The 27,620-nt window shown below is 34.1% G+C and overlaps 1 protein-coding gene and 2 non-coding genes across 4 annotated transcripts; 2 read left to right on the forward strand and 1 right to left on the reverse strand.

Moving 5' to 3' along the window:
• Window positions 1–325: 325 nt before the first annotated feature.
• LOC131653909 (beta-galactosidase 17-like) lies at window positions 326–9,630 on the reverse strand. Of its 2 annotated transcripts, XM_058924252.1 has the most exons (20): window positions 9,410–9,545; window positions 9,037–9,223; window positions 8,747–8,848; window positions 7,762–7,957; window positions 7,559–7,647; window positions 6,847–6,927; window positions 6,142–6,236; window positions 5,276–5,346; window positions 4,932–5,022; window positions 4,746–4,863; window positions 4,569–4,664; window positions 4,438–4,486; window positions 2,696–2,874; window positions 2,550–2,621; window positions 2,259–2,408; window positions 2,114–2,164; window positions 1,857–2,028; window positions 1,579–1,724; window positions 1,384–1,449; window positions 326–1,244 (listed from the first exon to the last, which is right to left on the reverse strand). In XM_058924252.1, exons 3-20 carry the CDS (start codon window positions 8,816–8,818, stop codon window positions 1,140–1,142), a joined length of 1,899 nt encoding a protein of 632 aa, XP_058780235.1. In that variant the 5' UTR covers window positions 8,819–8,848; window positions 9,037–9,223; window positions 9,410–9,545; the 3' UTR covers window positions 326–1,139. The 2 variants fall into 2 exon arrangements, with proteins under 2 accessions (XP_058780235.1, XP_058780234.1); XM_058924251.1 differs by lacking the exon at window positions 9,037–9,223 and having other exon boundaries at window positions 337–1,244; window positions 9,410–9,630.
• A 9,622-nt stretch (window positions 9,631–19,252) lies between these two features.
• On the forward strand, window positions 19,253–19,326 carry TRNAN-GUU (transfer RNA asparagine (anticodon GUU)). Its single transcript has one exon. It is a non-coding gene; the product is annotated as a tRNA-Asn (tRNA).
• Window positions 19,327–24,562: 5,236 nt separating this feature from the next.
• Window positions 24,563–24,635, forward strand: TRNAR-CCU (transfer RNA arginine (anticodon CCU)). Its single transcript has one exon. It is a non-coding gene; the product is annotated as a tRNA-Arg (tRNA).
• The last annotated feature ends 2,985 nt before the right edge of the window (window positions 24,636–27,620 follow it).

Consider the following 27,620-nt stretch of genomic DNA (forward strand, 5'->3'; position numbering starts at 1 on the left):
TCATATTCTATATTCTATGGAAGAAAGAATCATATTATTCCTCTGTTATCTCCAAACAATTAAATTTCAACCAGTTCTTCAACCACAATCTAGCTCATGGATCACATTTATAAATATCTCAACCCATAATATTAGAATGAATCATTCACTTGTGAGCATATACAAACTCACTTGTGATCATTTTCATAGTCATCTCTATTGAACTTTTCACAAATACATATTTATTTTTAAATTCTCCTCTTTAGATAAAATATTTAAATAATTCATTACTACGTTTTGGATCATAAATTTAAAAATAAAAATAAAAGTTTGTCCAATTTAAAATTTTAAAATTAAAGATCAATTTGGTAACTTAAAAATTTCAAAGGGCCAATTTATAGAATTTAAAAAATTACTAAAGATCAATTTGCTATTTTTTGAAAGAAAACAAAAAAGGTCATTCTAAAAACATAGGGACAAAATTAAGGGTCATTTCAAAATATTAAAGCTTTCTAAAATGAGATCGTCTTTGCAATGTATTGGAACCGTGTTTGACCATATATAAACGTGTCCAGTGTTTCTCAACATAGAACCAAACATGCACTTAATCCACCAGAAATTCAATTGCATATTCATTAACTAGCCTACGAATTAAGCATGTTCAATGGTTGTGACACAAGAATCATTGTTTGAAGAGAATGAACCATTGCAGGAAAAGAAAGAGAGAGCTCATGCTAGGTCCTCTGTTTAAACCACATTTATTAGAGTGTGATAAATTACTTACAAAATGTTTGGATCTGCTTTCTCTTGCAATCAAATGCACATCAATTCAAAGCTCCAAAGCATGGCGTTAAACATACCAGAGGGTCACCATGAAAATACAAATTTCCAGATACACAAAATATAGGTAACACACCATATTAAAAAGTTATCGATTACTATATATTAATGTTATTACATACAAACCACAACTCTTTGATAAGCCTGGTAAAAAAAACTATTGAATCAACCTGTCATGAAGTTTTGCTTCACATGTTGTCTTACAAGCATAACAACAATGGCTATAAGAGGGTTTTTAACAATAGCCATGCAGATAAACTCTAAACCTTCAACCTCTCTCCATATGTTTTCAAAGGTCAAGCATATTTTCTGACATGGTATTACATCCGATGGATGTTCATCCCATTAAAGCCGCATGTGAAGTCTGGCTCATCAACCGTGTGCACCACAAGTTTGGGGTCCGGAGATTCCAATTCGAGTATTACCTGTACATTAGTTGATAAGGGTGCAATCACGGTTGCACCATCAATCAAGTTGTGATTCTCAATGACATTATTCACATTAAATATACAATGATAAATGCTAGAGATAGATTCATATATAATAGCTATTTCCAATCCATACCAAAAAATTATCTCCATGCTTAAGGACTGGAGCAGGAACGTAGAGAGTGCACTGTGGTCCTTTCAACTATTAAAGAATGATAAATTATTAATGTTCGAGAAAGAAAAAAAAATCATTTAGATAGATAATAGAGTAATAAATCACTTTCCGTAATCGCGAATATAATTGATTCAAGAGTAAAAAAAAGCATTTTACCGGCCAATATCTTCCAAGATTGAAGTCATTGACAAACACAACACCTTTTCCCCAATTGTTGAATGACAAAAATGTATCCTTGATCTGACTTGATTGATCGATGAAGAAGTGTCCTGAATAAAAAGCAGGTTCTTTTGATGTATTTTCTGGAAAAGAACAAATACTTACATTATCAATATAAAATCCAATGAAGTGATGACTGAATATAATGAGATACAAATAGAACAGTGATTGGAAAAGTATTATGTTTTTCTTTCCATGTGTATTTCGGCACATACCAGACTTGTTCATCAACCTTTTCCTCGAGGTTGATATTTCACTGAATACAGAATATGTAGCCTGTGTGATGGGATTATAATTCGGCACTTCATTTAGATTGTGCAAAGGAATAGGGAACATTTTCCATCCCAGTACTCTATTCCCATCCAGATAAACAGATGACAGAATGCCCTGAAGAAGTTGTGACAAAGATCAACCAATCACAATCAAACCCTTAGAGAAGCATCATCATATAATTCATATTCATGACTTTTACCTTCCTATCGAAAATGAAAGGCCCATAATTTACACGACCCATATTTTCAACCTACATAAGGTGGGAAGAATAAAAAAACATTCAAAATCCCATGAAATATTAAAAGTAGAAGAAATAAGAATACATTAAAAAAAATGGTATATACCAAAATATATAAGTTGATGTTAGAATGACATTGGAATTCAGGGAGGCTGAGTTTTTTATTCAACCATCTTTCCACAGTACCAACATAAGTTGGTTTTGCACCCCTTCCTTCAGAAGAACATGAGATAAATACTTGTGCTCTGTCATGCACCTGCATATTGGCAATTCTAATATTCAGAAAAGCTAAATTCTTCTAAATAGACAAGACATTCTCTAAACTTTATTGGCTAACAGAAATACAATGAAAACAGATAAAAAGCAATGAGAATTAATGATAGGGTTCAAACAGCACCTTTGGTATGGACAAAATTCTTCCCCCTCTCCGTGCTTCGTATTCAGCGACATACAATAAAAAACCAAAAAACTGAACACACATCGTCAAGCTTCAATAGTATACCATTTAGGGAATGGGCACCAGCGTGAACAGCATCAACATACCTGGCCTACATTCTCCATTGACATCGGATTTTTTGATGCAAAAGCATTGGAAGAATTGGTGAAATCAAATAAAGAATATTGTCTTTGTAAGTGGATTGGTCCATATGTTGCCTTTTCATTATCAGAAGGAATAGATGGAAGAGGTACAGAGCTATATCGGGCTATAACCCTCCGAATTGCTGAAATGTATATAAACACAGTTAAAATTTAGCTTGTATGATCATTGTTAAATACTTAAATTACAAATTTTGAAAAAAGCAAAAGGCAAGTTAATTTTTGTTTGGGCCATTGAAAAAGATATTCTGTGGTGATTAATTTACAAATGAACTTATCATGTCGGTGTTTTTGGCTTAATGCCTTTCTTTTTGCTATTCCTCATATAAATAGATAATGAGAACATATCAATTTCTGATTTCTATAGTTTATTCTAGGAACAAACTAATAAATGCAATAATAAATGCAATTGAAGAGGAAAATAAATTCCTGATTAGAATTAATATGCCAGTAGAAAGTGATCAAAGTACTAAATGTTATAGACCGTAAGTTCTTCATAATAAATTGAAAATTGTTGGAAGTTGTTGAGATAGAACACCGACTAGAGGTTTGCCTGAATTATTCTTCATAAGGCTTCGGTAGTAATACACGCCAAGTTTGCTTTTACTGTTGAGTTAGGCCCAAATCCAACTTTTAAGGTAGTATCACAACCTACTCTAGATTCTGCTGTTGTAAGTATCCAGGACCAAGTGTGAGGGGGTGTTGAGACTCAGATTGGATAGTGATATGGCTTGAATAATGTTTACAGCGGATCCAATCTCACCCTATGAGCTAGCTTTTAGGATTCAGTAAGACTTAAAGTCCAAATTATAATGTCTGAGAACTAATTTAGCCATATCTCTAACTAATGTGGAATCTCAGCACACCCTTCACATCCTAGTAACAGATTAACAGAGGTATTTGGGGCTATGATTAAGACCCTCTACTGAAAGTCACTAAACGTAGGTGTTTTTTTTATAATATTTTAATTTTTCTCCAAACATTACATATGCAGCTTCTACAGGTTCAGGATTCATTACATACTGATGCTAATAGTTTCTATAAGCAAAATAATTTGTAAGAAAAAAAAAGGGAACAAAATGCTTTATTACTCAGAGGTGTCAGAGACTCAAAGCAAGCTCTCCCATGGGAATGCTTCCCTTTTAGAACTGAGAGATCAGTTAGGTATGAACGACTCCAAACACGCCCCTCCTTCTCGGGGGCCTTTTCTGCTTATGTCTCAACTAGACCCTTGGTTGCAATCAAAACTCACATTTAACTGTCCAACAGTCTGTACTACCCTCTTCCTCCAAAAGTAACATCTGCCTCTGTTGGTCTGTATCACATGTGGATAACATTTTCAATTTTTTGCAATCACGGTACCAGTTTGCAACTTAAGTTGAACTTTTGTTGTTCCCTGGTATGATGTAGCAATGAAGAATAGAGAAAGATTACTACGGAAAATCCCTTTCTTAGAAGATGACGTCCATATCTACCCTCAGGTGGGGAAAATGGAAATCTAGCTCAGGCTTCGAGTTACTATTTCACCTCAGTGACTAATTATTGTTTGGGATTCATCAAAACATATTTTGGGGTAGGGATGTGCAAGTACTCACAAGAAAAATGGAAGCTGATAAAAAGTATGACCAACAAACTGAAAAGTAGAGTATTGATAACACTTGAAAATAAGAGAAAAACAAAACCCATACCATTGAATTTTGAATTGTCAACATCACCAGCTTCCGTGATTGGGGCATCCTGCATTTGAGATAGTCCAGTTTGTTATGTGCATACCACAATTCAAAGTATAAGGTGAAAACGCAAGTTAAAAAAATCTTACATAATCGTATGAAGTGAGGTCAGGCTTGTAGTCAGCTTCGTCTGCACCAGTATTTGCTCCATTATAAAATCCGAAGTTTGAACCACCATGTGCCATCTGAAAATCAGAAGATCCATTTCAAAAGGACCAATCATAATGTGATTTTCAAACAGTACGAAGGCATAGGTTGCGACAGACATATAGGACTGCAGAACCATTTTTTCTCAAAATTTCTTCAAGAGCAACTGCTGTGGAATCAGCACCAGTCTTGGCATTTTTCTCTCCCCAATGTGTAAGCCACCCAGTGTAAAATTCGCTGATAAGACAAGCACTCTTAGTATTTAGGATAATAAACAAAAAAGTAGTCCGCACTAATAAACTTACGTCGACAAAGGTGGCGATTTTCCTGGGGCATTGAACTCCTTCTGTAACTTGAATATGGGCCAAGGATCATCACCGGTAGTGAAGTCAACAGCTATAAAACGATAATATGTATTAGGTTATATAATCAAATATGGTCAAAGCAATGGATGCCACATAATGATGCCGAGATATGTAGTTAAATGTCAACATAAGTCAATTCACTTATCTGCAACACTCCAAATGTAGCAAAATGAGATACTAAAGAAACAAAAGATTAATATTGGGAAGGAGGGATGGAGGGAGAGAAAGAGAAGATAGATGTTTGTAAGACCTTATTAATATCACTTAAACTATTGAAATTTCACCTGAAAAGACAGTATCTCCACGAATAGTTCCTTTCTCAAGATTTTCTCTGGACCCTCCATCGGTAGTGTATCTGACAACAGGAAACACAGAAAAGAATAATAAGGAGATCTTCCTGACTACCCTTGATATTGCACTTACCATAATCAGGTTAAATTTAGGATTTCGTAGACATACTCGTACATTAAAGTAGAAGTTGAAATTCAGTTTCATGTTGTAGTTTCAAACCAACCTACCCATTAAAAAACTCAATACCTTACAATTAACAAAATGCAAACCATTTAACGTTATCTCATTTATCTCTCTTGTTGGGAGTTTTGAGGGAGCCTGAGAGCAAGGGACCTGCACTAATGGGCCAAGTAACAAACTAAGAATAGGAACTTGACATCACATCTTCACACAAAAAGCTTAAGGCATTTGGAATACAAGTCTACCCTCTTATTTCGTCTTCATTTAGCTATATCTAGTTGATGTGCCCTTCAAGTCTAGGACAGGACTGGATGTATAGTGTTCAGACACCTATATGAGTGGCCCAATATTGGGGTTAGGACATATTGAATGTTAGAATATGGGATAACTATAGTTTTGGGTGGACAACTGCATAAGTATTTAGGAGGAGTACATTGGCCATTTATCTAGCAAATGTGAGATCTTAACACACACCCTAGCCATAAATTTAGCTAATGTGGGATTTTGACAATCTCAGCCTTAAAAAGGTCACTCTAAAAGTGTGTGTAGGTAAGAGGGGGAGTGGGCCTTGTCAAGTAGGGTCTTCTATCATAAGATCTACAATTCTATATCATATTACAGCAGAATACATCAGTTCAAGAGCAATGAGAGATAAGCTTAAAAACATAAAATCACATACAAAATAGCATTATGCCCAAGATGACTTCTAGCTAGTGTGACCAGGTGTTGAAGATATGCTTTGTCATCTCCATACGAACCATATTCATTTTCAACCTGTGTCAAACAATGTCAGTATTAATCTATATCTCCTTTCATGAGATAAATGGCTAAGATACAAAAGAGAAGCATTACATAAATCTTTAAAATATTCAAAACAGAAACTTAAGTCCTAAACCAACACAAAAATTCAAGCATTTTAAACCTCACAATAATAGGGGAATATCTTTGTATTTAGACAAACCACCTTCCACTAAATGCTAACAAATGATACATAATTTTAGTTTATGAGAAACAAAAAGAATGAAAAAATTTAGAATACTGACTAGAATTCTTACGGTTTTCGAGTCTTACGATGTTAGTGGTCTTAATGGGCTGGGCATGTATCTGTCTAGTTCAACATACAATATTAGTAATGGACCCAGATTATTAGTAATAGAGGTATTAGTGGTTTGCCTCTAACACATATCATATTAATTATTCAGAATGACTTCTTTTTCCCATCAAAACCCTGTAATTTCGGTATGGGAATTCTTCCATTTTCCAACATAAGTACCTAGACTTTCTGTTTCTGAAATCAGAACATACTTTATGCTTTGCAAACATCTAGTATAATAATGTCAATCAGGCAAATAGAATTTTCCAATTCTACCAAAAAACAACATACCTGAACCATTATTATAGGGCCTCCATTGTCATATAGGAGAGGAACAAATTTTGGAAGCAGCTTGCCCCACCATCTTTCAACCTTACATAACAAACTATAATAAGTGCAAACCTCAATAATAGTAATGAGTAAACACATAAAGACTTATAGCAAATGTTTTCAAGAAGATAAATGTTTTAATGAATGTCAAAGTTTTAGATGCACAATCCAGCAACAACGACCGCAACAACCAAGCCTTATCCCACTAAGTTGGATCGGCTACATGAATCAACTTTCGCCATAATGTTCTATTCAGCAATACTTACAAAAAGCCATCAGCGCAATAATCACAAGGGTTTATTTAACCTATTCCCTGTAAATCACTAACACATCGTTACAGTGTAACCACATACTAATTTTACCTTTCCTTTCCGGTAAATAACTAAATTGTGATTTAATTAAGCACAGCCTGTGCCAGTGGCATAATAAAAGAAGACTCTGATGGGGTTGATTCGGTGCTAAATGCTGCCCAAAGGGACAAAGGAGGTAAAAACAATCTTGACTTCTAGGCTTTGTATGACTCTCACATAAAAAGAGAATAATGCAAGCTATATAAGAGATAGAATCTTGAGGAAAAAAACATAAAACACAAATCCAATCACAAGATTAGCGATTATGAAGTTGATTGCAATGTAGATCAATGTTATCATAAGATATAATAAGGACAGCATACCAGTTTAAGAAAAGCAGGATCAGATGATCTTAGTTTGGGTGATGGGTTCATGGAAGATAACCAACTTGGGAAACCACCCCAGTCCCACTCTGAAATAAATCACGGTCGTTGTCATCATATTGAATTCTTGATCATCATATTTAACAAAGTATCAACACCAATGCTGGCAATGCACATGGAAATTGTGTCCAGGGAGAGCTAACCTGCACATATATATGGTCCAGGTCGAAGCATCACAAGAAGATCGAGTTTGTGACAAAGGTTTAGGAACGATTCAATATTTGCAAAACCCTCAAAAACAAGCTTTTCTGGTGTTGGTTCGTGCAAATTCCAAGGAACATACGTCTGAATTGTGTTCAAGCCCAATGCCTTGGCTTTTAGCAGTCTATCTTCCCAATACTGCAAATAAGAAAGAAAATGGTACCACCATATGGAAGTGTTTAAAATAAATTACTTATGATGTCTAAAAGAATAACGGGGCAAACTTCATTCATCAATCTGTGTTATCCTTATGAGGAAGATCGGAACAAGAGGTGCCAGATGCAATGACAGCTAGCTCCACTTTCTTGTTCTGCTTTAATAATAGTTATTTTGTATGAATTCTAATGTAAGAAAGACCATAGAAAGAATTTGACTGCAAGCCAACTTTTCTAAAAAATTGCCCATTTCCACTTATAGAGATCAAAATTGGTGAATATAGTCAACAATTTTCAATGCATGCACAAATTTTCATTGCCAATTATTTTTTAAATCTATATCTAGTTCTATCCTCATGAAGAACATGAAAAGAAGAACCGATCTGATTAAAAGACCTTAATAGCAAAACATAGTTGGACCAAGATATCTATGACGCCTATAGTGATTGTACAACCATTTCTAACGATGGCTTGATACGGGAAAATATTCAAAGCATATTGACTCCTACTGACTTGTAAATTAACAGGCTGGCATTACCTAGTAATTAACAAATAAATGTTCTTTTAATAATTTAAAAAGCCTCCTTTAGCAATTCACTTGTGCCCCATCTGGCCATCATTTCAAAAAGCCGTTGAGCATGTAAAATACATGAAAAAAACCAAAAATGCAATAGTATTGTCATTGACAGCAATGCAATTACTATGAGCACTATGGACAGTTTTTCAAAATCCGTCTCACAAAATTAATAGTTCAAGTTAGCAAGATGTGTACCTCCGGATGCACTCGAAAATAATGCAAGTCACCGCCGATGATCCGAAAAGGTTCACCATTTTTCCAAAACATATCATCTGCAATCTCAAACTTCCTACGGACCTGATTAAAATTTAAAACAATCGCAAAGGAGCTAAGTTGGAAAACATCAAACAAACTATAGATCAAGTTACCACAAAATGGAAAACAATAATAATATTATATGACACATTAAAAAACAGCTAAAAATTTAAACACATTTTTAGTAACAATCCCAATTGTTTTGAGCGGGACGGGCAAAATAGTCTCACATTACTTGGGAATCCCAATCATATATCTCAATCCAACTGGGCGTCTTTTCTAAACGACAAAGCCGTCAGGATTCTCACACACAGAGTGGACAATACCAGGTCGACCCGAACACCAATATCACTAATTCAACAAGGGATATTGCAAAAATCAACATCCTTAGTTCTCCTATCAATTTGGGAAGAAAACCTAAAAATCATTGCAAAAACTAATTATAATTATTTGTTCAGATTAATTAATTTCAGTTGACTATAGCATTTAACAAACATATAGTTCATATATATCAAAAATAGAGAGTTAATTGCCGATAAACACCGCGAAACTATATGAAAGTAAGAGAAGTAATTATGGCGGGAAAAGAGTAAAGGAATATACTTTTTTGGGATGAGAATGATGAGCGTGATGGCGAGATTGAATAGAAGGAAGTGGAGCGAAAACGGGAACGATTACAAAGGCGCAAAAAGCTATGAAAGAGATGAAGATCAAGAGAATGGTGGCCTTGGAACCTCGGTTCTTCGCCATCGACTGTAGTGTGGAAGCACCGGAGTTGGTCTTCTTTGGTCGCAGTATCATTCACGCCAACTGCGAAATACTATATTTCATTACAAACTTTAATTTAATGTTATTTCTAGACAAAATTCTTCATTTTATTTTATTTTTGAAAAAGCTCAGTAATATCAACAAAATTATCTCTTTTATAAACAAATTTTAAATTTATGGAGGGTCGAAAATGAGTTGAGTTGAATTCACCTTAGTGTTGCTCGATTTATTAAGAATTGGTTCAACTTAAGTTTGACAATAAGAATTTAAAGGTAATGTAGGTACAAGCAGATCTCAGAAAATAAGACATATACTTGCAAGATTGCAAGAATGTGTGATTATATCACATGATGTGGTCGGTGATGAAGGTGAGTTGGTACATTAAGCTTTCTACGCATGTGTTGAACATGTAATACAGCTGAGGCATTGAAAGATTCGAAGTGAATGAAAGTTATGAATGAGGAATTGAAATTCATCCAAGACAACAATATTTGGTCACTTGTCGAATTGTCTCACGACAAGAAGAAAATTGATGTGAAGTGGGTATATAAGTGTCATACCCCAATCAAGGCCGTCTCAGAAAATTCAGAGGTCCTGTTCTAATTTTTAAAATTGGACCTTATAAAAAAGAATATAAAAAATCATATTTTATTACCATTATAAATAATATTAAAAATAAAATAATTCAAATTATTAATATATATTTTAACAAATATATTAGGCTTAATTGCAACTTTAATCCCCTATTTTCTCTTTTTTTGAGTTTTGATCCCCTTATTTTAAAATCCTGAATTTTGGTCCCTTTTTTAATTTTGTTTTTGAGTTTTAGTCCCCCTCCCCATTTTAGACTAATTTTTAGTGACATGGCCATGGATAGTGATGACTTGTCATTTTCATAATGACCAAATTTAAATCAAGTCATTTTAATTAATAATAATAATAATATTTCCATATTTGTATTTTTTTTCCATGTGTAGTGTCCTCGTTAGCGTAATGATATAGATTGCAGTTATTTCATGTTGAGGTTTATGAAAGAAATTATTCTTTTGAATCAAATAGAGATTCCAACCATGGTATGGGTTTCTAACTTATAATTTATTTTAATATTTAACACATTTAATCTAATTAATTAGTTTTCACTAAATCATATTATATTAGTACTTTGATGAATTCAAGTCTTCTACTTACTCGAAAGATCAGTTTGATGAAATTAAGAAGGATTGGTGTCAATACATTATTGAGATGAAAAATTTATAAGGTATTGCGACACTTTCATTGACGAGAATTTTGAGTATATATAAGTTTGAGTTTTTATGAGATACTATGCCATCATTAGTGTGGTAAATTATGTTACAATGTTGTTGTTATGTGGAAGGTTAGTTATAATGGTATTGGAGTTAAATTCAAATAAAGTTTTGTTTGTATCATGGTATGAATTTGGGAATTTTTAATGGTGGGTTATAATGGATTCTTGATTTGTTTAAATTTGGAAAATTTTAAATGTTATGTATTTATAAATTATTGGATTAAAGCTATATATAAATATGTGAGTTTGGTGTATATTTATTGGATTGAAGCTGCAAATTTATGAAATCAAGTGCAAATTTGAAAGACAACACTTATTTTAAGTGATTATTTGTAGAGAATGCTTAAAATATAAGTTGTATATATTAAAAAATTCGTGAATATTAGACAACACTTTAAACAAAAAAAAACTGTCAGTAGGGGTGCATTAGAAAACACTTCTAAACTAAAAAGCGCTGTCTGAAGGGGACTTTACACATCGCTTTTAAAAAAAGCGCTGCCTAAAACAGAAAAAAGTAAACTAAAATATACATTACACAGCACTTTTAAAAGCGTTGTCTAAAATGAAAGCACTGTCTAAAGGGGTGCATTAGAATGCGCTTTTGTAGTAAAAAGCGCTGCTTGAAGTGAACATAGAGAGCGCTTATGGAATAAAGCGCTGCCTAAAGGCGACATTAAGCAGCGCTTTTACATTGACAAAAAGTGTTGTCTTTACTTACATCAGTGCAGGAATAGGCAGCACTTTAAAGCGCTGTCTATGGCAAAAAAAATGCTGTCTATACCCTTCTATGACATATATATGTCTTTTTAATCACAACCATTTATTCTTGATTAAAAGGTTGATAAGTATTCTTATCATTCTCACATATAATATGCATTCTCATAATATATATATATATATATATATATATATATATATATATATATATATATATATATATATATATATATATATATATATATATATATATATATATATATATATATATATATATATATATATATATATATATATATATATATATATATATATATATATATATCATTCATAATAAAAAAGCTAGATGAGTATTTTGACAACTTTGCCACATGTCAAGCTCACATGAATTCTCAGCCCTTTTGTTATATTGACATGTTTCTTAAAGAGGAAACTTTCAATTATTAATATAATTCTATTACTATATTTTTAATTTAAATGAAATAAACTTAATTTCATACTAGACACGTGAAATCATGGGTGCTTGGGTCATTGGAAAGATCAAATATTGACTGTCTTTCCTATTCTCAATACTTCTTTCCTATTTTCAATGTCATTTCTTCACTTCTCTTCTCTCAACATACACATCATCAATGTCACTATCTCTCTCTCTCTCTCTCTCTCTCTCTCTCTCTCTCTCTTTCTCTCTCATTTATCTCTAAAACTTCACACACTCTCTTTCTCTTCCTTATCGCACAGATTCAGGTTTTCATTTTGATTTCGTATTCACAGAAAAATGTAGAAGAGATGAAGATGATGTGAAGCAGAAGAATACATGAGTCTCTGCGGATTTGTGTCAGGATATTAGAATCGTTGAGGGTGAAACAAAGCTGACGAGGTAAAGATGAGGCAGCAAACTGAAGAGGGTTGAGGAGAAGACGTTGCGGGATTGAAGACTGAGAGGTTGTGGTCACAGAGGCGGTGAAGTAGACAAGTGAGGGAGGAGAAGCAAGTCACTCCGTTGCGAACTAAAGAGAGATTCTTTCACGGCACAATATTGATAATCCTAAGTTAAATCAAGTAACTGTTGAAGCGGTAAAGGGGCAAGCAAAAAGTAATAGGTATTATTTATTACCGGGTGATATAGGTTATATCGTAGTCCACAGAGATTGGTTGAGAAGAACTGCCGTTCGACTATCTCGCATTCTAAGTTTCATGATTGGTTGCGGAAAGGTAAATGCGGGAAAAGTAAATAAAAGCAGATAAACAATCTCAATAGTCTAAGAGAAATAGTTATGGAATTGCATTTCGTTCTACCCGTCGAATACTTAAATCTGAAGATCTATCGCTCGACACTCACAATACGCATCAACATCACCGGGCATCACTCGAGATGCCACATCAGTGTCCATGTCTGCAACACCGACGAAAGCTCAACTGTACTATTCACATCAGCGATTTCTCCACGGACACAAACAACACGGAGGCATTAGACTCGATACCCACTACGATTGTTAGTCCTAAATCCATGTCTGCAACCCAGAAACTAACAGTTATCATTCCTAATCAAGATCTATGGTGTCCATGTCTGCAACAACACAAATCCAGAGCATTTAAGCAAAAAGATCAAGAACAACAACAATGATGATTTGTAAAGCGAATATATAAACGATCCGAAGATCCACAAATATACATACAATAAGAGTAGAAACATACATACAACACCCACCATTGGAATGAAACAAAGGGAAGAGAGAAGATGAACCGGAAAGATCTCACCGGTACAATGAAATCGAGACAGATCCATGATCAATCCACATGACGTCGCACCCAATGGTGTTTCCTAAGCCTCTAAACTATCAAAATTGGACCAGAGCCACTCCATGGGGGAAATGGATGATAAAAAACCCTAAAAATGTGATTTTACAACATATATACCAAAAATGAAGTCGCAGACCGCGCTAAGCGCGCCCAGCGCGCTAAGCGGGCTGTTTTTTATTGTTCTGAAACCTCCAGACCGCGCTTAGCGCCAAAAACCCGCGCTAAGCTCCCAACTTTCTGCCAAACGAGTCAAAAATGCTCCCAGGCCGCGCTTAGCGCGGTCAAGCCCGCTTAGCCCGCTCAACAGAAAAATGAAATCTTATTTTGGCCATATCTTGAGAACCGTAACTCCGATTTACGCCCGGTTCGAAGCATTGGAAAGCTTATTTCATGCTCTATCTAACAATGAATAAATATCAATGAAACTGATGATTTTTCTCATATTTGTTTTGAGCGTTATCCGCCGATGAATTGGTAAAATCGCGTGCTCGCCGCCGTGTCTTCAACACTTTATTCCTCAAAGCATCGAACACGCATAAATACCTACAAAAAGATAACAAAACTATCAAACGGTATATATTTACACGAAAACGTAACAAAACACAAACGATACAAATATACACAAAAACGGGGAATTATTCAAACGGTATTAACAAAAAGTATCGATAAGTGCCACTATTTACAAACACAAAATAACTACATTTTGGCACTTAACAACTCTCCCCAAATTGAATTTGTTTGTCCTCAAACAAGGCCAAACACTCAAATTGCAAAAGTAAAAATCCAAAGAATCAAGAATCAACAAAGTTTAGAAAAACGAAACAATTGTACGGTTCGAACAAAAACGTACGAACAAAGTAAATACTTACCACAATCCTACAACGAATAACATGAAAAAGAAACGAATCCTAAGTACAAAAATCATACAAAACATTCTAAAACAAAACAAGCTCAATCACGAATCACTCCTAGCAAAAATTCATCGGTAGATAAGAAACACACAAAGGTGAGGACTAATGACACTCACCCGACAACTTGCAAACAAAAGACAAAATTATGCATTCATCCAAAAATAGTATCGAAAATGCAACGGCACGAATCACAAGGGCTTTAAAGGTTGTAATGTTGCTTGGTTAACAAACAAGTGATAAGTCCTAAAGCTAATCGAAACAAAAACTTGCCTAAACCTAAGGGAGTAATTACTTCCACAAAGTTTCAAACAATATAATTTCAATACAACTCTTCTTCTTCATCACAAGTTTCACACCAAACACAAAACTTATTAGCACACTCTTATTCAACTCTTTTTGTTCTTTTCTTTTTCCAATTTTTTTTCTTTTTTCTTTCTTTTTCACAATTTTTTTCTTTTTTCTTTTATTTTCACAACCATATACCAACCACATCATAAAGAGGCAAACATCCTCTCCCCAACTTGAATCCAACCACAATATACATTGAATACTCCCTACTTTCTAAGGCAAGGTAAAAATTCAAACTATAAATCATAGTTGAGGGTTCAAGAAACAAAGAATCAACATCCAAACACAATTGAAAACCAAACGCTCATAGACAAGCATTAAGCAAAAACAATATGGATATTGACAAAAAGGCTCAAAGGGGGTTACTAATGCCCACACACTCACAAGGTGAATTGATATTTAGCTATGGTAGTTGTGCTCAAAATCAAACAAGTGCCTTGATCACTTTCGTGCATTCACAAAATCAATACAGACGAAAGATTAAACATAATAGTATCCAGTTAAAACAAAAAATGTCGGTCACTCACATATATACACAATGGAAAGCCACCTCACATTTATGGTAAAAAGGGGAAACTAATGTGATTCAAGTCATGAGCAAGTTATGCAAAAAGAATGAATAATATGAAAATTGTACAAATGAAAAGTCTCATAAACATGTTATGCTATAGAAAGCGATAAACGAGTACCTTGCTATGTACAAATTCGAACAATCATTACCGCACAATTGGCATGTTGAATCAATCAAAATTGAAGAATTACCAAATGCGACTTCAAGTAATCGAGCCAAAATTTGAGTCTAAACAACAACAAAAGAATTAAAATTATAACTATAAAATACATACTATAAAGCCTTGATGTAAGTGGGAAAAAGGCGAGTCAAATGAATCATTAAAAAGAATTCATTAGCCAAAAGCTACAGACCGCGCTAAGCGCGGTCTAGCACGCTAAGCGCGCTACACCAGAAAGACAAAAAACAGTGCAACAAAACAGGAATTCCAGTGTGCCTCCACTTAACACATTTACATCTCATTTACAGAAAAATATAAAAATAAAACTGTTGGGGTGCCTCCCAACAAGCGCTTGTTTTACGTCGTTAGCTCGACGCCTTTTATTTTTTCGCGAATGGTAAGAAACTTCCTCGCGGTACGCCAATGCTTTCGCCTCAAACACCACCTAAAGAAAACGTCATGCCCAAACACTTAACAAACGAATCAAAAGCAAAAGTATATACAAGTATGTGTAAAAACATAATATACATAAAACGCAATATTTACAAAATCCTTATTTGGCTAAACAAATTGAAAAGTGAAGATTTAGAATTTACGAACTATCCGAGTTCAATTTGTTTAGCCAACTTCACCTTGATAAATAGCAAAAGTAAAGAGGAACAAAATCAAACACACAAACATGTACAAGTATGAAAACATAAACATGTATAAATATACAAAAACACACAAGTATGGGAATATGCACAAAATATACGATATGGACATATTTACGAAACTTAAAACACAAAACCATCGCAATGCGATTAATCTCAAAACCAATCCCCAGCAACGGCGCCATTTTGTTGAAGCGGTAAAGGGGCAAGCAAAAAGTAATAGGTATTATTTATTACCGGGTGATATAGGTTATATCGTATCGTAGTCCACAGAGATTGGTTGAGAAGAACTGCCGTTCGACTATCTCGCGTTCTAAGTTTCATGATTGGTTGCGGAAAGGTAAATGCGGGAAAAGTAAATAAAAGCAGATAAACAATCTCAATAGTCTAAGAGAAATAGTTATGGAATTGCATTTCGTTCTACCCGTCGAATACTTAAATCTGAAGATCTATCGCTCGACACTCACAATACGCATCAACATCACCGGGCATCACTCGAGATGCCACATCGGTGTCCATGTCTGCAACACCGACGAAAGCTCAACCGTACTATTCACATCAGCGATTTCTCCACCGGCACAAACAACACGGAGGCATTAGAATCGATACTCACTACGATTGTTAGTCTTAAATCCATGTCTGCAACCCAGAAACTAACAGTTATCATTCCTAATCAAGATCTATGGTGTCCATGTCTGCAACAACACAAATCCAGAGCATTTAAGCAAAAAGATCAAGAACAACAACAATGATGATTTGTAAAGCGAATATATAAACAATCCCAAGATCCACAAATATACATACAATAAGAGTAGAAACATACATACAACACCCACCATTGGAATGAAACAAAGGGAAGAGAGAAGATGAACCAGAAAGATCTCACCGGTACAATGAAATCGAGACAGATCCATGATCAATCCACATGACGTCGCATCCAATGGTGTTTCCTAAGCCTCTAAACTATCAAAATTGGACCAGAGCCACTCCATGGGGGAAATGGATGATAAAAAACCCTAAAAATGTGATTTTACAACATATATACCAAAACTGAAGTCGCAGACCGCGCTAAGCGGGCTGTTTCTTATTGTTCTGAAACCTCCAGACCGCGCTTAGCGCCAAAAACCCGCGCTAAGCGCCCAACTTTCTGCCAAACGGGTCAAAAATGCTCCCAGACCGCGCTTAGCGCGGTCAAGCCCGCTTAGCCCGCTCAACAGAAAAATGAAATCTTATTTTGGCCATATCTTGAGAACCATAACTCCGATTTGCGCCCGGTTCGAAGCGTTGGAAAGCTTATTTCATGCTCTATCTAACAATGAATAAATATCAATGAAACTGATGATTTTTCTCATATTTGTTTTGAGCGTTATCCGCCGATGAATTGGTAAAATCGCGTGCTCGCCGCCGTGTCTTCAACACTTTATTCCTCAAAGCATCGAACACGCATAAATACCTACAAAAAGATAACAAAACTATCAAACGGTATATATTTATACGAAAACGTAACAAAACACAAACGATACAAATATACACAAAAATGGGGAATTATTCAAACGGTATTAACAAAAAGTATCGATAAGTGCCACTATTTACAAACACAAAATAACTACATTTTGACACTTAACAGTAACACCGTTCCTCTCTTTTAACTTTCCTTTTTTAATGTTTTACCTTCTTTATTTGTTAAATAAATCATAGAATTCACAATCGATGATTCTATTAATCTGAATGTGTGACACAGTTTTATTTTTTTAATTCTCTTCTCCCCCCCCCCCCCCCACAACTTCAAAGTGCAGTTTCTGCGGAATCTCAATGGGATTTTACAATCGTTACAGCAGGAATCATAAGCGACCATGTGGTTCCTATTTGATACATCAATGGTGAAATAAAGCGAACGATGATGATGGTCTTGAAAGCGCGGCTTGAGATTTTTTAGGATGTTTGTGGTTAGTTTATCTTGATATATTGCTGATGCTATTCCTTTCACATTTACAAAGTCTCAGTAGCCGACGTTGAAGCACTGAAGTCACCTTTGTCGGGTCTTATTGTTGAAATCAAATTGTTAGAATTATATTAAAATTAAATGCCATATTTTGTGGCTATTTTATTTCACGTTCATATGGAAGAAGACATCTTGAATGAACCTCTTTTTTGTCGACTATTTTTTCGTTGTTGAACCTCGTTTTTGTTGTTTATGATAGAAACGATGCGGGTATGTTGCTTCAATAAAACGTAAATGTTATCATCGATATCAGGGGAGTTCAGCTGCTGGTTCCACACTAGCGGTTGTCATGTAATAAATAGTTTTACCATTTTGTTTGGATCTATTTTATGTATATACTGAATTATAGCTGGAACATTGAAGTATGACTACTAATTTGAGATTTGTGATTTGTCTTTTGTTATATAATAACTAATAACTGATTTGTGGTTTGTCTTTCTTGATCATTATGGTGAACTGCAATCACAGAATCAAATATAACATGATTTTTTGTTCTAAATGTAGACTAAAGAGAGTTTATAATGTGTTTAGTATTATGTGTCTTATGAAACTTTTCTTATTGCATGTGATGCATTTGAAGATCGTAATATCGCTATGAGTGCTTATGTTAATACTAAAGTGAAGTGTGAAGCATTTGGAGCACCAGATCTTGAATGGTTAATATTCTGACTATTATTATTGATTATTGATAGATTATTATTATTAATTTGGTAGTTGATTTTTATTTCTCAAATTATAATCTTATTTATAGATAAAGCTATTTTAGGATGATATGTATGTCAGTTTGAGGAAGTTTTGATCAAGAGGGAAATTTTATAGAAGGTCTAAGAAATCTACTGGATCAAAGGAGGTGACTACTCAATTTACAAGGTATTATTTATGAATCATAAACAATTTTTTGTTTCTAATTTCAGCATCATGTAAGCTTTAAAACTTACAATTATTTAACAAATTAATTGTTGATACAATTATTTAACAAGTTAATTTTTTTTTTAAACTTACACAAATTATTAATAAATTGGAAATGCACAAATTATTTTATAATTTACAAATAAATTTAGTTAAATAAATTTTTTATTTATATTATTAATAACAATGACATTTTATCTATACAATAGTACTATAAATAAAATTTTGTAAATTATAAGTGTTTTTAAAATGAGAGTTTGCTTCAATTAAGTACTAGTATATATTATTTTATTAACAAACAGCTGGAATAGCTCAGTTGGTTAGAGCGTGTGGCTGTTAACCACAAGGTCGGAGGTTCAACCCCTCCTTCTAGCGATTTTACATAATTTTTTAGGAAATATTTGTCCTTAAATTATGTTCATTAAAAGATGTTGTCATAATAAGAAAACAAATCAATACTTAAAAAATAACATGATTAATTTAAAGAGAAAAAAAGTACAATTTGTATTGATAATGAGTTGAATTGAAAGGTCGGAGTCCTTCTAGCTATTTGACATAATTTTTGAAGAAATATTCTTTCTTAAAGATTTACATTAGAATATCCCTTATAAATTATGATGATTAAAAGATGTTGTCATTATATGAAAACAAATCAATATTTGAAAAATCACATGTATAATTTAAAGAGGAAAAAAGTACAATTTGTATTGATAATGAGTTGAATTGAAAGGTTGGAGGTTGAACCCCCTCCTTCTAATGATTTTACATAGTTTTTGAAGAAATATTTGTCCTTAAAGATATACATATGTATAATTTAAGGAGGAAAAAAGTACAATTTGTATTAATAATGAGTTGAATTGAAAAACATGCCTATAGATGGAATTTCAAAACATGAAAGGATTTCCTTCAAAATGACCAATTGGTATCTTGAACATCAAAGAAATTATTGCTTTGACACTTAATACTCTTGCGTATGATAATATATTTTTTTGAATATTTTTTATTTATTCATTTATTTAATTCTCCGCCGTCCATGTCCACTAAACAGAGTTATGCTAATTTTTATAAGTGAGAGAACTCACACACTTTATCACCTTAAAATTTTAAAGGACAATCACAAAAATATGTTTCTCATTAAAAAAACTCAAACATAAATGCCCCTAAATCAATTACCACAACACATGTTTTTTTAAAATGTTGACCCCCAATCTATTACTCCAACACATATGTTTTTTAATTGATTTTAAATAACTTTTAGATTTAAGAAATAAATAATACAATTTTTTAAAAAGAAATTGATTTATTTATAAATAATCATTGACACTATTCAATAATTATTTTTTGTTGAGAATCAAGTGTGAGTGTGGATAATAGTCCCACATTGAAAATGTGTGTGGTGACTTGAGCATATATAAGTGGGAGAACTCACTCACCTATCACCTTGAAGTTTTAGGTGGAGAAGTGGTGTCTCTCCCACAAAGGTGTGTTACTCAAAGGAATGTCCCGGAAATTAACAATGCTCCCAAACTCTATCCCCCCCCCCCCGATGTTGCGCTAACAATGGTATCATGAGCATTTGGTTCGAGAAAAAACGGGACCGGCTAAAATTTGTAGTTGAAAGTCAACTGATACAAGTGTATGTGGAAGAGAAGCTTCCACATGAGGGGGAGCATATTGTGTAAGACTCACACTTGAGAGGGAGTGTTGAGAATCAAGTGTGAGTGTGGATAATAGTCCCAGTATTGAAAGGAATGGTAAAAAAGTTGTTGTATTTTATTCCTCAGCTCTAGGCTGGTATATATAATGGTAATACAATAATGATATTAATTCTTTCCTTAATGGAGAATAAAGGGAAATAATACAAATAGGGAAATAATACAAATAGAAGTAATATATTCCAACACCCCCTCAAGTTGGTGCATAGATATCTATCATGCCCAACTTGTCAATCAAATGCTCAAAGGTTGGTCTTGCCAAACTTTTGGTAAGGATATCCGCAGTTTGCTGATTTGAAGTCACAAAAGGGAGACATGTGATTCCAGCATCTAACTTCTCTTTTATGAAGTGTCGATCAATCTCAATATGTTAGGTTCTGTCATGTTGAACTGGGTTATGAGCTATGCTATTGTCAGCTTTACTGTCAGAGTACAATTTTAATGGAAGCTCAATTTTCATCTTAAGTTCTTCTAGGACTCTAAGGATCCATAACCCTTCACAAATACCTTGAGACATAACTCTAAACTCATCTTCTTCACTACTTCTTGCTACAACTCCTTGTTTCTTGCTCCTCCATGTCACAAGATTACCCCAAACATAAGTATAATATCCAGAGGTTGATCTTCTATCTATGACTGAGCCTGCCCAATCAGCATCCGTGAAGATAAACACATTTCTTTCACTAGTTTTCTTAAAATGTAAGCCTTTACCAGGCTTTCCCTTCAAATATCTCAGTATCCTGTAGACTGCCTCAAGATGTTCCTCGTAAGGAGAATGCATAAATTGACTTACTACACTAACTGAGAAAGCAATATCAGGTCAGGTGTGTGACAAATAAATCAGTTTTCCAACCAATCTCTAATATCTTCCAGTGTCAACAGGAACACTACCTTCTCCCCAAAGTTTAGCATTAGGATCCATAGGGGTATCTGCAGGACGACATCCACTCATTCCTGTTTCTTTCAATAAGTCTAGAATGTATTTCTGTTGTGAAACCACAATACCATTCTTTGACCGAGGAACCTCCATACCAAGAAAATATCGCATGGATCCTAAGTCCTTGATTTCAAAGTCTACTGCTAATTTTTCTTTTACTTTTGCCATTTCAACTGTATCGTCTCCAGTAAGGACAATATCATCAACATATACAATCAGGGCAGCCAATTTCCCATCATGGGAGAACTTTGTGAATAAGGTGTGATCAGCCTGTCCTTAAATGTACCCTTGTTTCTTCATGGACTGAGTGAATTTTTCAAACCAAGCTCCAGGAGGCTGTTTTAATCCATGCAAAGACTTATTTAATTTGCATACATTTGATCCAAATTTGTCTTCAAAGCCAGGAGGAATGTCCATGTATACTTCTTCTTCTAGATCGCCATTAAGAAAGGCATTCTTAACATCTAACTGATGTAGGGGCCAATCCAGGTTAGCAGCAAGAGATAAAAGAATTCTTACAGTGTTCAGTTTTGCAACAGGAGCAAATGTCTCTGAGTAGTCTATACCATAGGTCTGAGTAAATCCTTTAGCCACCAAGCGAGCCTTGTACCTTTCAATTGACCCATCTGAATTATACTTCACAGTAAACACCCATGTGCATCCAACTGTCTTCTTGTCATTCGGTAGTGTCATGACACTCCAAGTTTTGTTCTTTTCTAGAGCTTTCATCTCCTCAAGTACAGCTTCCCTCCACTTTGGAATTTCTAGAGCAACCTGTACATTTTTTGGAATTTCTACACTAGACAATTTTGAGGTGAAGACAGACAGAGATGAAGACAAATTTGAATATGATATAAAATTGGACATGGGGTGTTTAGTACACGATCTAACAAGTTTTCTAATGGCAACAGGATCATCTATATCAGGATACAAAATACGACTTTCAGAAACAGAGTCAGAGATGGACTTACCTTTCCTATTCTTAGGAGGTTGATCATTCCCAGTTCAGATTCCTGACAGTGTGGAGATGTGGACTCATCCATTCCTTTGTGGTTCTTTTTCACAAAAACCTTCCCTTTCCAAATCTTGTTTCCTAATTCAAATCTGTTTTCCTGAAGTGACTCATTATTCTGTGGCATTTCAGTTAGATCATCGCTATCATCGTTTTCAGGAATTTCATTGTTTTCTACATGAGAAAATGTTGGCTCAGATTCGCAAGGATCGTTACTCATAACAGGAGTAGGATTAGATAAAGAATCATGGCCATTTTCTGTTGGTGCAGAAGTATAAGTCTCAGAACTTTGTGATACAGGCAAAGATAAATTATTTAAAAAACTCATAGTGTTCCTGTTGACACTGGAAGATATCAGAGATTGGTTGGAAAACTGATTTATTTGTCACACACCCGACCTGATATTGCTTTCTCAGTTAGTGTAGTAAGTCAATTTATGCATTCTCCTTACGAGGAACATCTTGAGGCAGTCTACAGGATACTGAGATATTTGAAGGGAAAGCCTGGTAAAGGCTTACATTTTAAGAAAACTAGTGAAAGAAATGTGTCTATCTTCACGGATGCTGATTGGACATGGGGTGTTTAGTACACGGTCTAACAGATTTTCTAATGGCAACAGGATCATCTATATCAGGATACAAAATACGACTTTCAGAAACAGAGTCAGAGATGGACTTACCTTTCCTATTCTTAGGAGGTTGATCATTCCCCGGTTCAGATTCCTGATAGTGTGGAGATGCTGCCATTGTTTGTGACACCCGATGTTTCGTCGCCGTTTCCGCCACCATTGCCATTTCCGCGGCCACCACCGTTACCGCCGCCGCCATCACCACCATCACCGCGACCACCGCCACCGCCATCATTGGATCCGGTGTAGGCAAAACCTAGAGCGGGCCAATTCGTGCTGTGATTCGCCATAGGGGATTAAACGGGTATGTCAATCGGAAGCTGTTGTGGAAGCTTTATAGTAAACCCTAACCCAGAGCTTTTGATACCATATTGAAAGGAATGGTAAAAAAGCTGCTGTATTTTATTTCTCAGCTCTAGGCTGGTATATATAATGGTAATACAATAATGATATTAATTCTTTCCTTAATGGAGAATAAAGAGAAATAATACAAATAGGGAAATAATACAAATAGAAATAATATATTCCAACACCCAGTGTAAGACTCACACTTGAGAGAGAGTGTTGAGAAGACTCACACTTGAGAGGGAGTGTTGAGAATCAAGTGTGAGTGTGGATAATAGTCTCAGTGTAAGACTCACACTTGAGAGGGAGTGTTGAGAATCAAGTGTGAGTGTGGATAATAGTCCCACATTAATTAACAATACTCCCGAACTCGACCCTCCCCCAATGTTGCGCTAACATTTTTTAATATAAAAAACACGAATAAATAAATAATTCATTATATAGGTTAGATATGCCATATTTTATATATTACAAGTAATGACAAAACTATCAATATAAAAAGTATATGTAATTCTTTTATAAAATTAACTAATAGAAATTTTTAATAATATCTTTATTTTTAAATATTAAATTTCTATATACCAGTTATAAAATTTTCTAATTTAATATTACATTTATTTTTTATTTATAATATATTAAATTTCAGTTTTTAATATTTAAAATTTATTTTATAAAATAAACTAATAATTTAATTTCTTATCCTATCATGTTTTTTAAGCTAGCTAAAATTCATTATAGGAATTTCAATTTAAAAAGTGAAATAAATTTCAACCAAAGCATGAACAAAAATCATGAGCGGTAAAAAACTAATGGAATTTGAATTTTTTAAAATACCTGAAAATGCAGAATATGCGGAGCAGTAAAAGTAGTAGTAAGCTTTTAAGACGTTCTTTGAGCTAGAGTAGATTAGTGCGTTTTGGTTGAAATATGTTTCACTTTTTAAATAGAAAATTACCAAATAAGCATCATAAGCAGCGCCTGTAGCTCAGTGGATAGAGCGTCTGTTTCCTAAGCAGAAAGTCATAGGTTCGACCCCTATCTGGCGCGGTTATTTCATTTTTCAAATGCTTTTCTTATTTTCTCCAGGGCTGCGCGCGTGGTACACGGACACCTCTATTTTCATTACAAAATTGTTTTGTCAAATTATTTTATCAACAAATTCTTTTATCAATTTTGTTGATAATTATAACTTCAATTATTAGAATAAAATATGGTCTATCTCATTATTCAATTTGTCAAGAAATTTGCAATATTAATTCCATCATCTTGATACATTTTACTTAGATTTTAAAATATAATATATTTAGGAGTGAATAAAAGTGACTTAGAGTGAAACAAAAGATCACACTTTTTAAATCTATAGACAAAATAATAGTACTACCTAAAATTCACACTTTTAGAATAACTTGAGTTTTCTTGAGAGTGAAAAAAGAAAATATCTTTATTGAGAACAGAGAGTTAAAAGTTTTTACAGCATAGCATACGCATCTAGCCAATGTAGATTGACTACCTTTAGCGGTTTGCATGGTTGGTTATTTTCAAAAACCAAATCATAACCATTTTAAAACCATTTAAATGGTTTGGATTTATAACCATAACCACATTTTAATCAAAACTGATTATAAAACCGGTTATAAATTTGGTTATGATTATATAACCGGTTTTTTAAAAATATCCAGTTTTGAAAATTATTTTTTCTGAAAATATTTTTTTTCAAAAAAAAAATTATATTTTGAGAATTAAAATATTTGGATTTGGATAATAACCGGATTATAACCGAATCCAAAATAATTTAACCGGTTAATAACCATTTAATTATATCCGGAATATATGAATGGATAACCAAACCATTAATAATTAATAATTAAGCCGGTTAATAACCATTCAATTATATCCAGATATTTAAAAATGGATTAGGTTTGGTTATAGATTTGGACATCAAAACCGGATATTTTGCACACCCCAAACTACCTTAACTAATTTTCAAAAGAACCTACATAATTTGTGGTACAAGAAACAACTAAATAATGAATTAAATACTCTCAACACTTCTCTTTATTCGTGTTTTTTAACCTTTTCATTTTAATGAGTTCCTTCAACTCATCAAATCTTGTCTTCTTCAATGATTTTGTGAGAATATATGCTAATTACTCTCCTGACTTACAATAATCAAACTCTAACTTTCCTTTATTCACTTGGTTTCTAAAGAAGTGATACATTCTCTCTATATGATTACTCATTCCATGACACATAGGGTGATTAGTTAAATCTGCGGCTCATTTGTTATTTACAAACAACTTCATCTTCTTAAGTTTCATGATCTTGAGCTCTTCTAGCAACATTTTGATCCACTCAGCTTGACATGTTGCATAAGAAGTTGCTACATATTCGGCTTCACAAGATGATGATGCTATTATTCATTATTTTCTTAAACTCCAAGAGATTGGAGCACCTCCAATCATGAATAGGTAGCATACAATACTCTTCTTTTCATCTTGATCTCCACTGAAATCTGAATTAATGTATCCATGTACCACTGTATTTGTGTCGGTGTTCTCCCTCCTTGACATCAACACACCAAGATCAATCGTGCCCTTTATGTATATCTCATTATTCTCTTGGCTGCAGTTAGGTGACCTTCTTGAGGTTTCTCCCTGAATCTACTTATCAACCCAACACTTTGACAAATGTATGGCCTGATGTTGCATAGATACCTCAAGGATCTAGTGATTTTCTTGTACAATGTTGCATTTACAAGCCTATCACTTGTATCCTTTCTCAACTTTGCCCTTGTTTCCAACGGTGTGGCTGATGCATTACGGTTGACCATTTTAAACCTCTTGAAGATTTCTTGAGCCTACTTCTTTTGGAGCAGGAACACTCCTTTGCTTGTGCATTTGAACTTCATTCCTAGGAAATATGACAAATTCCTGATATCAAACATTTTAAATTCCCGCATCAATTCAGCCTTGAACTTCATGATCTCATCTTCATCTGACCCTATGCTTTGCAAATCATCCACATACATACATATAATGATTTGATTGAGCCTGCTTAAATCATTGACATACATTTCATGCTCGAAAGTGCATTTTGTGAATCATGTCTTGATTAGAAAACCATATATTATTTTATTCCAAGCTCTTGGAGCTTGTTTCAAGTCATACAAGGCCTTCCTTTACACGCACACTTTCAACTCCCGCCCTTTGGTTTCAAATCCTGGTGGTTGGCTAACCTAGACCTCTTCATCCGATGGCCAATTCAGAAATGCTGACTTTACATCTAATTGATGTATCTTCCATTATTTGTATGTTACAATAGCCACAATAATTATGATGGTCTTCAATCTTGCAACATGTGCATAGATCTTATTGAAGTTAATGCCAGGTTTTTGCAAGAAACCTCTTGCCACTAGTCTGGTCTTGTACTTAGAAATCTCACCATTTGCTTCGAGTTTTAACTTATAGGCCCACTTCACATCAATTGGCTACTTGCTTCTTGGTCTCAAAATATTTAATAACCAGTTGGTTTTACTAATTCAGTTCTTGTTCTAGTAAACCTTCTAACATTTTGTTCAGATGATCCTCCATCTTGAGTAGCTATCTGTTCATTTTATTGATCATCTTCAAGCACGGTTATGATTGTATCTTGTTCATTTTGAGACAACCTCTAAGTCCAATTCCAACTATTGCTCTCATATATTCGAATATCTCTATTTATTACAAGTTTATCCTCATTTGGTGAATACAATTTGTAAGCACCAGTTGAATGATAACATATACCAGTTCAATTTAATTAACCTGAATATAACTTAGAGGGAGCTTACAAACCTCACTCTTAGGACTATCAGACTCAGGGGGAGCTTACAAACCTCAGACCCTGGAGTCATCATTTTAATTAAATCAACAACCATTGTTCTTAAATACTTGTGTTTGTCATCGTCAAAAAGGGGGAGATTGTTGGAATAAATTTGGTTTGTACCACATCCCTAAGGTTTTGATGATAACAAAGTGTTTAAAGAACAATTGAGTA

This window comes from Vicia villosa, linkage group LG2, assembly GCF_029867415.1.
Source record: "Vicia villosa cultivar HV-30 ecotype Madison, WI linkage group LG2, Vvil1.0, whole genome shotgun sequence".
Taxonomy (NCBI): domain Eukaryota; kingdom Viridiplantae; phylum Streptophyta; class Magnoliopsida; order Fabales; family Fabaceae; genus Vicia; species Vicia villosa.

Excerpts from the sequence above, each read along its gene's own strand:
- LOC131653909 (XM_058924251.1), bottom strand. The coding sequence starts at position 9,607 with ATGATACTGCGACCAAAGAAGACCAACTCCGGTGCTTCCACACTACAG. Across the intron at positions 4,487-4,568 it reads ACCTCACTTCATACGATTAT|GATGCCCCAATCACGGAAGC; the intron begins GTAAGATTTTTT and ends TCTCAAATGCAG. Across the intron at positions 1,725-1,856 it reads AAGGTTGATGAACAAGTCTG|AAAATACATCAAAAGAACCT; the intron begins GTATGTGCCGAA and ends GTTCTTTTCCAG.